This window comes from Quercus robur, chromosome 6, assembly GCF_932294415.1.
Source record: "Quercus robur chromosome 6, dhQueRobu3.1, whole genome shotgun sequence".
Taxonomy (NCBI): Eukaryota; Viridiplantae; Streptophyta; class Magnoliopsida; order Fagales; family Fagaceae; genus Quercus; species Quercus robur.
Window position 1 is genome coordinate 40313057 of NC_065539.1, and position 12055 is coordinate 40325111.

At 33.2% G+C, this 12055-nt stretch overlaps 1 protein-coding gene across 1 annotated transcript; it reads right to left on the reverse strand.

The window, feature by feature from the left end:
- Window positions 1-3207: 3207 nt before the first annotated feature.
- LOC126688739 (protein SIEVE ELEMENT OCCLUSION B-like) lies at window positions 3208-9981 on the reverse strand. Its single transcript, XM_050383545.1, has 7 exons — window positions 9684-9981; window positions 9030-9122; window positions 8446-8891; window positions 8235-8329; window positions 7977-8107; window positions 4243-4701; window positions 3208-4087 (listed from the first exon to the last, which is right to left on the reverse strand). Exons 1-7 carry the CDS (start codon window positions 9885-9887, stop codon window positions 3491-3493), a joined length of 2025 nt encoding a protein of 674 aa, XP_050239502.1. The 5' UTR covers window positions 9888-9981; the 3' UTR covers window positions 3208-3490.
- Between the last annotated feature and the right edge of the window lie 2074 nt (window positions 9982-12055).

Genomic DNA, 12055 nt, shown 5'->3' on the forward strand with positions numbered 1-12055 from the left:
CAAGACCTTAGTTCTGTCTAGCACTTAGGCCTTTCTTAAAGTGTCTAGTTTCCCCATAGATTTAAATCTGAGAACCATGCAAGACCTTGATTCTGTCTAGCACTTCAAAAGATTTCGATTTAGCCCTCAGCTTCCTTCTTCGTAGGGAATTCAGCGAATCGAATTACTAGGGTTCTCAAGAGTTAGCCCCTTGACAAGTGCATGGGGGCACATATCTGACGTCCGAAGCCCCTTGAACTGCGCTCTATCTAGCGATCCTCCCTGCATAATGAACACTTCGAAGCGTGACTCTAAATGGAGGTTGAGCTATGATAATGATGGTGTGTTCCTGGAAATGATCGGGGGCTTTCGCACAGCTCGCACCATCGCCAAAATGGTCCTCTCGAGGGACTCTTGTTGATAGGAGCTTGACCGTGATTAACCATCATATTCGCCAATGCACAAACTCTTCCCACAGATGGCGCCAATTGTAGGGTCTGATTTTTCTGGTCCGACCCATAATGCGTGGGACCTTAGACTAGTAAGCCCGGTACAATGAATTTTTAGAGAGTAGGCCAAAGAGTTAGGCTTTGGTGTATGGACAAAGGTTATCACGGTGTTTTACTCGATAAAGTTGAGATGGATTGAGTTCATCTGAGAGAATTGGTCCTCAGTACGGTTCCGGGAGCTCCTTTTGGTGCTTCTTGTATGTTGGGAGGTCTCCCCCCCTCCCTTTGTCTCTCTCTTTTCTCTTTTTATAGTAGATTTCTTCCTCCTGAATGGGGTCCCTAGGGTAGGTACTTGTCCCATCCGCCCTTCCCTCCAGTCATTGGGAGTGGTTGTAAGGACAGGGAAGTATGGTCATGTCAGGCACAAGGCAATGGACGCAATAATGGTAGCCTTTTCTCTAGACACTTCCCTTTTCTCCATTGTCCTTTTCTGCTTTATTACTTTTCTTGCTCCGTGGTACGATATGGAGTGTCACCACTAGTGGCAGGTTGCCTCCTTTGTCCTCGGCTATATCCATGCCGAGAAGGATTCTCCTCATGGCCAAGGAGGGGTCTTCCTTTGGCTGGGCCCTTAGCCCAAATGTAGACATTCACATGGGCCTCCAGGTCTTTTACCCCCCACAATATACTTTCAAAAAATATTTGTTGGTTAAACATAAATAAGAATGGATTTTTTAAAAGTGAAAATCCTAACAATTTCTTTAATTTAGTAAAAGTTTCTGCTGTTGTAGAAAAAAATTCAAACAAAAAGTCAGCACTAGGATTCAACAGAATGGTACACTTAGAGATAATTTATAGGATTGAAATGAAAAACTCCCTTCACATATTTTTCAACTATTTTCTTTTCCTTTTTTTTTTATTCAAAACTTCACTAAATTTGTTTCCAATTTTTAATATCTTTAATTTTTTTATTGCATTAAAATACTCTCTTTTTATTTTTTGGAAATTTGGATTTATGTTGTTTTTAGGTGACTGGGAACCTTGGAAAATGAATGGAAATTTGAAATATTTATTATTCGTTAATTGTTGAGGATTCTTTTTCTTGCAACCAAGACCATATTATTAGTAACTCACTTTTTAATTTATTTATAAGTTGATTTGCTGGTAAATTAAGAAGGGTGATTTGGGATTTGCTCTGCCAAATTCTCAAAGACAATTAAAGACACATCTTCCTTTTCTTTCTTCTATATTTTGGTTGATGGCGTGGTTGAAAATGGATATAGGTGCTTCGACAATAATGCACATAACAACTCATTCATCTATGTAATGAACTTATGCAGCTGAATATCAAGGATTCATATAAGTCTTTGTATGTTTTATTTTGTGATTTAATAGTCTTTACATCAAAATAAATATCCCTAACCTTAGTGAATACAGATTATAATTTTGTGTGATATATGTATATGAATGGTGCTAACATATATCTTTGTTATATATTACTAGCCTCTGAGCGCGTGCTCATAGGCTCTTCTATTTTTTTGGGAAAAAGTTAATAATTTGCATAAATTATAATTTGAAATTACTATATTTTTCAATCACAAAAAACCTAGGGGGTGTGATGAGTATTATGTGTGGTGAAATAATTTTTCATCACACCTCTAGGATTTTTTTTTTTTTTTTTTTTTTTTGGTGATTGGAAAATGTAGTAATCACAAATTATAATAAATGCTCTAAATTAACCCTTACTCAAAATATAGAAAAGCCTCACGCGTGCTAAGAGGCTAGTTTTGATTAATACCTAACGGTTAAAAAACCACTCCACTATGTTATGGTTTAGGACTCAGTTGTGCCAAGATTAACCAATTAAGTTGTTAATTATTCCAATTATGCAATAATTCTCAATTGATTAAGTCACATAGAATAGATCATACTAGGACAAATGATGGTGATCCAAAAAACAAAACCAATGGAACAAATTTTCCAACAGTAAGAAAACTCTAGAAGAATTTCACCTATCAATCCTAAGATAAACAAAATCCTTATAATAAAATGGAAGTTTATACAAGAGACATAACTCTAAATCTACTAATATCTTCTATAGTACTTACTAATGTGACATATGCAGCTCTAAATCCATAGACTTTTTTATTATGGAGCTTGTTGCAATTGAATTTCCGCTCACAATTATGTCATGTAAGCCAATTATGTCCCTAATACTAGAATAAGTAGAAACAAACCATAGTTTTAAAAACCAAAATAGTCAAAGAACCAAAAATATGTTCCATTTTTGGTTGAACCGATGGTTTTTATGGTTGAAATGTTAGTTTTTACCAGACCGATTCCATGACTAATTCCCAATTCACAGCCTAATTCCCAATTCAATCGGTACAGCCGTTCATCAGTCCAATTTTTAAAACCATGAAATAAACAATTATTTAAAAAAAAATTAATGATGTGAAGGCAAGACAATCCTGCATGTCATCAAGAATATTTATTTATTTATTTTATTATTATTATTATTATTATTGTGTGAAAAGTGGTAGAACCCATAGTAAGACTTGATCTTAAAGTACATAATGATTTGTGTTGATTGAGGGAAAGTGAAGGAGAACAGATGAGAGTAGAGTAAAATTAGCCAAAAATTAGCCTAATTTTTGACTAACTTTACTCTACTCTCTTTTGCTCTCCCTCCCTCCCTCTTAATCCAAACAGCCCCTAAAAGAAGCATTTAATATAAGGAATTAGACTTTGGAAGAAAGCAAAAGAAATGGTAGAAAAATGTAAAAACCAGAAGAATTCTACTTTTGTTAATGCAACATCCATACCGCAGGATTACACACATTCCTTCTCAGAAGTCACAAAACCAGAAGAGGGTAACAACACAAGTCATAACGTACAATACAAAAGTGGCATCAGATCACATCACACCAAAACATGAATATTAAAACCCCATGCATGTCACATCTCATTTTTGCTACTAGCAGAAGGTTACCAACGTAACCACGTTATTTAATTTAGTACTAGTAGTGCAACCCTAGGTGATCCAAAGAAAAGGTAGGCACTTAATGCAACCCATTGGCAGTACCATCAATGTGGCAACACTTGAAGCTGATATATGTTTCCATGATGCGTGGACAGTCAGGGCATTTCATGTTCTCTGGTATTTTCCCACTGGTGTTTGGAATGTCAATTCGGCAACAAATGTGAGCAGTGTGAAGAACCTTGTTATGGTACTCTCTGAATATGACTTCGAAGCCCTTTTCACGCACAAGCTCCTTCCATTTGTCCAAGTCCTCCAAGACCTTCAAAATTGTTGTCCCATGCCCACTGAGTACGACGGTTGAACCTTTGCTGAGCACAGCCCACCCACTCTCATTCTTGTAAGAAAGCAATTTCTGGATTTCTAATGACACAGCGTCTGTCTCGGTCTTCCTTTGAGTCTTGGAAATGAACAAGCTCTCAATACCAGTCCAAAATCGCCCAAGGACTCCCGCATTGTTTTCTCCTTTGGTGCCCTTTCCGACGCATAGCAACTCAATGGAAATTCTTGCTTCCTTTATCACTGGATCATTGGCAAGGGCAGTTGCTCTTTTAGTAAATTGTTGGATCCACTCGTTGTCTTTGCCTCCATAGAAAAAGATGTACTTTTGGTCCTTAATCTGATTTAACAACATATTTCAAATGTAAATATTATTCGAATGCACATTACAAACTTTTCTCAAAATGTGCATGTATGATTGTATGTATGCGTGTGCGTGTGCGTGTGCGCACACGAGCACACGTGTGCATTAAGAGATTGGTTAAATGATCTTACCCAGTTCTCAACACTTGGATGAACTCCAGTTCCAATGGATCCAATCCATTCCTTTGAAGCAGATAGAGTTTCTTCTACTGTGCTAGTGAAAGGGTAGGCCTTAATTCCCCATACCCTAATCATGTGCATTGCATTCTCGCATTCCACCTTCCCTTGATGGTTCAACACCACAACGGTGGGCTTGCCCTTGAAATGCCACTTCTCCTTGATGAATCTAATTCCTGCTATTGGTGAATAGTACTGCACCACATACCATGGCATCTTAAACCGCAAGATCTCAAACTTCTTTTGCAACTCCTCGGTCCATTGCTCCACAATTGGGATCCACACAATCTTATACTGGTCTTCCTTCTTAATAGTATCATGAATTGGTCTAAGAATTGAAATGTCTTCTTCGGTAATGTCTAGACTCGAAATGAACAGTAAGACATTCTTCTTCTTCAACACGTCAATGTTAACCTGTTTGTGCCACACAATTATAGGTGTTAAAAAACTTGTGTTATCACTTCATTTCAAACATGAAATGTAAGATATGACTCTTGACTTGTCGATTTTCACATTGTGTTCAGCCAAACTACAATTTATGGTATGGTAAGTGTAAGTATTATAAATTAGTTATATTTGTTTGTAGTAGATAAAATTTTAAGAGTACTCCATAAATTTACAAAATAATTAAATATTTAAAAACATACACTCTTTTAAGAAGGCGGGGGGGGAAATTAGAGCATTGTCCAAACGAAGTACCATGCCAGTGTAGAAAGAAAATTATGATTCACACAATATTCATACTTTAATATGGAATATCCATTTTATGCATGATGTAAAAGAGCATAGACTCCGACATCAAACAATCATATCTAGGAAAATATTTTCTTACACTAATTTTCCGTGCACTATTTTGCATAATTGATGCATCGATGCACATAATTTAAAAGACATAAAAGAAAATATACGTGAAAGTACTATTAGTATCACACACTTTCATACATTTATTTTTTTGACTGTTATTTTTTTAAGGTTTATTTTTTTAAGATAAAAAAATATTATATATTAATATCACACACTTCCATACACATTTTGTTTTACATGATAAACAATAAAGTAGTGACAAAAAAATTACAAGTCTACATGATACTGTCATATATAACTGATTATATAAAATAGATTATACTAGTATTAAAAAAAAAAAAAAAAAATAGTGTGCAAGAAGTGAAAGGGGTAATTGCACAGGATACTCGATATCAAGCAGGTTGAAAAAGTGTTTCTAGCCTTCTATAGCTTGTAGACTTTTTTGAAGAACCCATGCATACATTTGTATCTTTCTATCCAACTTTATTAAAAAAATAAGAGATTCTCACATGTGCGTCTCCTCTTTCTAGTAATTGAAAATTTGAAAGGACAGGACAGGTTGCTGAAATGTATTGACTCTTCATAGACTTTTATATGATTTATTGAGGACAGTGCTCATTGATTTACGCGGAGCCAAAATATATAAATTTCATACCCCCCAAAAAAGTTGAAGAAAAAACAAAGGGGTATCCGTATTACTATTAGGCCAAATTTCACGGACAGGAAATCAAAGCAATCCGGTTTAGGTGATATTCTGTAGTAAAATGTGTGTCCTTATATATACATTAGTAAATTATTTTAAAATTTTTATTATAAAAATTAAATAAAAAATAATTATTTTGATAATTTTTATAAAATTTTCTTAAAATATATAATTAATATATATTCTAAATGTATATATTAGACATTTTACTCCGAGTGGAGTGGCTATCACTCACATGTAATGGTTAGATAAAATAATGGGTCAGGTAAAATAATGAATATTCTTCATAACATTTATTATGGCATTCCAAACTCCAAAGTCCAAACCTAAAACAACATTTATTATTATGGCATTCCAAATGGACCAAATCGGTCCACGTAAAGTTTTGGCAGTCCGTACGATTGTTCTAGACTGAACCCACTTTTTTTTTTTTGAGAAAGTAGACTGAACCCACTTAATTATTCACGTATGAGTTGTGACCCGACACGGTCCATGAGCATTATTATTAGCCAACAATAAACAGTCAATGGATATTGTCTTTTTCTTCTCTCTTTCTCTCTTTTTTTCTTTTTTTCTTTTTTTTCTTTTTTCTGAATTTTTTCTTCTCTCGTTACAAAAAAAGACATGGTCTTTTCACATTTAGAAGTATATGGATATTGATACTTGTAATATATACATATATATATATAAATATATATATATATTTATATTAATGACCTAAAATTAAAAAAATAAAAATACTAAATCCTTAAAATAACAAAAAAAAAATCCTCAATGAGATTGTAAAACCTATCAAATGTTATGCAAACATTATTTTCCATTTGAGTTTTGCTCTCGGAAAAAAAATTTAAGATCACATCATTTTGTATCATAATTTTACCACAATTTTAATGTAACAATCTATGGAAATAAAAAAAAATAAAGGAAAAATGGATGAATCTATGCAAAGGTGAGAGTTACAATATGCCAAATAAAATAATATTTATAAAAAAAAAAATGTGTAACAAAAGATGTAGAGTTTGTTATCACTCTCACCCCCACCACCTATGAGTTGGTAACCTCGCACAAAAATATCGGGCCCATGCCTATGATGAGCCCCACAGCCACGAGAAATTATAGAGGTTTTTGATAAACTATATCACTTATTCATTATTCCACTAAAAAACTTCCACTTGTTTAAAATTGTTAAGTTAGTAATTAATTTCTGTTTAAACAATTTTAAACAACTGAAAGTTTTTTAGTAAAATGATAGACCACATCATTTATCCACTAGTTCTTATAATTTCTCTACAGCCACAGCCTATAATATAATAATTTTCGCTCACACCACTCCTGCCCTTTTCTGTTTCTTGTGTTGTGCCCTTGAGTTGTCACATATTGGCCATGAGCTTCTTTTTCTTTTTCACTCTTTTAGTGCATTTTCGTCTGGATTCTAAAAAATTCTATTTTACAACTACAAAATTTACTTTATTTATTTTACTATTTCATTTTATAACTCATCCAACATCACTGTTTCTATTTTTATATACAACTCATTAAAATAAAATAAACTACAATATAGAATAATAATAATAAAATCATGTTTCTCTCTCTTTTCCTTCATTTCTTTTATCTCTCTTCACCTTTCTCAAATAAAATAATAATATTTTTTTACATCCAAGTTAACAGTTGGTTCTATATATAAAAACTAACTGTTCACGGGTTCTAAAATTTTTTAGGAACCATACCCAGATGGAACAATATTTTTAAAGTTTTGAATGTAAAATAACAACTGGGGTGTTTATACCCCTAATGCTAGTGCCTTTAATCTGAAGTCTTTTAGGGGAATTAACTCCGGAAACTGTAAAATTATTTGAACCTTGATTTCGTTTGGTCATGGGTGCAAGGGTTTCGGATAAAATACATTATGAAAAGAAGACTAGACATATATGCGGTGATTTCAAAGCCTGATTTATTCACGAAAAAACAAAAAACAAAGCCTGAATTCGAAATTTTAGAGTAGTTTTAAATGTTTAACAAACATCTTCGCTCACTTTTTAACATCGTGCATGGGGAATCAAAAAGTTCTTTATTTATTTAGTAAAAACAAAAAGTTCTTTGTTTTTTTCTTTCTTTTTCCTGCCAAGTAAATGAAAAAATGAGTGTAAAAAACCTTTAAATCAGTCTCTGATTTAGTGCATACCGGTTTTTTAGTAGAACCATCAATAAGAGGCTGCACACTGTCCTTGGTATAGATCAGTCCCTTAAATACCTCCATGATCTCCGTAGGGGTTCGAAAAACCTTTACCAACTTCCAGTAAGCCTCTGACTCCTCTGCATTTAACCAAAATCTTTCCTCATTATACTCAATGCATGCAAGGAAGCTTGCATATATATATATATATATATTTATTTATTTATATTTATATCTGTACAAGTAAAACAACCAAAAAAATCTAACCTATTTGTTGTCTGATAATTGTTATCTGCCTCTTAAGCTTGGTGACAATGATATTGAGTTTCTGAGAAAATGGGGATAGTTCTGGTCTCTTTTCCCTGAAAATAATGAGATTTAATCATTTATACCACTATTTAACTAAAACATGGAAGACAAAGTTCCATTCTAAAAAAAAAAAAAAAAAAGGGTATTTTTGGCTTGGATTAGAACGTACTCATCGTTAATGAGGCAACAAAACTGAGTGGTGCTAGCTACAACAGTCACAATAGCCCAATAAACATCAACTGGGATATGTTCCACGCCTGTTGATAATGCTGGTACATCTTTTATGTCATGGTTTGATAGCTTCTCTAACTCAAAGATGCACTCAATCACTTCCAGTGTGGCTTTGATCACATTGTTAAGCTCAATAAGTGCTTGCTTATGTTTCTGCAGGGTTGGGCGCTTTAGGAGGATAGGTACTCTCTTCAATGTTCCTACTGATTTGGCAAGTTGGTCCGATGACTGAATCTGGGCAAGCAGCCAGAATTCCCCATAGTCCAAAGCAAAAGCTGCAAGTGTCAACACTGCCTTTGCATCCCAGGAATAGTTTGACAATTTGCTGAGTATTGAGAGTGCCGTTTTGTGAGCAATTTCTTCCCCAGGTGCCTTGCATTGCATCTGAAATTTTATATTCATCATTATAAAAATATTCATGTGGGTGACACAAAAAAATAAAAACCCATCAGAGACTTTGAGTAGGGAAAATGAAAAAAAAAAAAAAAAAAAAAAAAAAATTGTGTAACTACTAGTAATTACCTCACAGGAAATATTCTTGAGTGTACATATTGGTGGACTAAAACTTGCTTTTGGGATCTTCTCCTCCAAGTGCTCAACTGTTGCTTGGGTACCCTGTAGTTAATACCCAGTAATTAGGAAGTGGAAATTATTAATTTTTTTTTTTTTAAGGAGAAAGAGATATGTAATATTTATAATTACAAAAAAAAAAACAAAAAAACAAAATGGTTAAACACAAAAACTTCAAACTGAAAATGACTTCCTCTCATCTCTATGTCCTGTACGTTCTCTAATAATTGAAGCCATTTCAACGACAATGGGAAAATTTGAGTCCAATGGAAAATGTCCTCTTGTCCGGCTTTTTTTGGAGCAACGTGTCTTAAGATTTGAGTCCCACATAAAATACAAGAGAGATATCATGGTCTTACTATTGTTTGTCATAAAAAATAAACGAACTGGAAAAATAAAAATAAAAAATTTAACTGAACTAAACTGAAATGGTAGGACCAACTAGCTAACTAAGTAGCTGAAAGTCTGTATTAAAAACTGTAAAAAAAAAAAAAAAAAAAAAAAAAAATTAAGATGGAATTATGTTTCCATTAGTGCATTTCAAGTTTCAACATTCAGATCCAAAATTTTAAACATTTTCTTAAAAAGAAAAAGTTGGTACTATACCAGCACTATATTGTCAACGACGACAGTGGCACGCTTAAGGATGTTCTCGACGATGATGAAAAGAGATTCAACATCAAACTTTTCATCATCATGGACATGGGTTGTATAAATTTGGTTCAAGATCTCATGGTCGGACAAGGTAAACAAGCTCAGGCCACCCTTATTGGTTTGCTGTGAAGAACCTAGCCGGACCAAGCTGGCCATGTTTTTGTGTCACACAAAAGAAGATGGGTTAGAACCAGAGCTCTTTTGGCTTAGGATAGTAAGGGCAAGAAGGAAAATGGCTTATGTGATTGCACTGCGAGGCGTACGTCCATTTTTATAGAGCCATGAGAGGCGTAAATGGTAATTATTTGAGATACCATGACTCGATGAAGTGTGGACACATTTGTCTATATCAAAATCACTTTACGTATGGTGAACAATAAGTGCGTTTTTGGACCCAAAAATAAAAAACAAAACTTTTCTTGAGGTCCATTTTGATAAACTTACAAGATTTATCCATGCCTTATGCAAAAAAAAAAAAAAAAACAAAAAAACAAAGTTTTATCCATGATTATGGTTGAATGTAGATAGTGACTTTAAACATGTGCAATATTACTTTAATCATAAATTTCGAATTTCAATATCAAAATGCACATAAGAAGATGTCCTAAACGGCTAAACCACTTGAGTCAAATTATTAGAACTTGTTTGTCGGACTTTAATCAATTCAATAATCCAAACCACCGGGCATGATGGTCTTGGCTGAATACAAATTTGTTGAACTATTTTTGATGTTTCATTTTATATTCTACCAATTATAATTTGTCATGTGTTTAATTAATTTATTTATTTTTTTAAATTTGGCTATATTATAAGGAAAGTTAAACAAATGTATAGCCATGTAATTGATAAAATATAAAATGAAACATAAAAAGTGATATAGAGAATTTGTATTCACCTTAAACAATGGTTTTTTCTTAGAAATTGACAAGTTAAATTCATATCACTAGTAACATTAAAAATGACAATGTTAACTTACAGTGCATTCTTAATATGGTTTTTTTTTTCATCTTATTATGGTTTTTTTTTTTTTTTTTTTAATATAGAGTTTCGACCTATTGCGTCTGCATCTGATAATTGTACACTTTATCACCAGATCAAGACACGTTTTTGGAGTAGGCGGAAATTGAACTCCTGCTAGATCTTTTATTCAACTATTAAAAATTTTACCAGTTGAGCTAACTAGAATCCACTATCATATTATATTATGTAGAGCAATTTTGGTAATTCAAAGATTTAAGACCTTCACTAGTAACATTGCAAACGATGATTTATTCAATGCATTCGTTAATCTGGGTTTATATATACCGTTTCTTCTTTTTTATTTTTTCATCTTATTATGTATAGCTATTTTTTAAAATTTAAATTAATGTAGAGCATTTATTTTATAGAGAATTTTTATTACTCTTCAATCTGTTGCTCCAATCCATCTAATGATACTCGGATTTTTCAAGAATTAACAGTAGAATTAAATTCTTAGCCAGGTGTTACCACAGTTGATCGACCAGTAGAAACAGAAAGCTTTTCTGTTAAATATCACAAGAAAAAGGCAGGAAGTGAACGCTACCTTGGTGGAAACTAAAATTATTGACAAGGATACGATCTTGAAGATAAAAAAAATAGAGGTCCAGCTTCAAATGTGAGCTGCGTACGTCCAGAAGGCCAAGGAGGTGATGAAACCAAGAAGACAACAGCAAATAATGAAGGCATTTGATGTATGTTAGAAATTATCATAGAACATAATGTCTCAACTTTGCTAGCTACTCAAGCACCAAAATGATCGCTCTCGTAAGTGAGTCGATTCGATCTAAGCCTGTCTGAATATACCTTTCATACCACAAAACTTAATTCCATGGTATATGTATGTTCTAACATACTTATTATGAATTGAATAACATTATATATATTAAAACAAATATCCCAAAAAAGTGTAAAATATATGGTTTGTTAAAAAACAACATAACATTACAATTTACATAACTCTAGACCTGTAACATAAACTTGATTGGTCTCTCTTCCTATAGACTTTGTCAAGGGATCAACAATCATATGACTCATAAAAATGTGTTTCAAGACCAAGTCTTTGTATGCAACTATGTCTTAAATGTAGTGATATCGTAAAATAGAAAGTTAGGTATTTCCATGATACTTGAGATCCTTAGCATAGGCAATTGTTGTCGTGTTATCACAATGAATCATCACAAGATCTAAAGTATCCTTATGGACTCAAGAGGCTAGAAGAAGCCCCTAAATCAAACTTCCTCATAAATGATTGTTAAACAAGTTACATACTCTGCTTCCATATTCGATAAGTTTATATAGAGTTG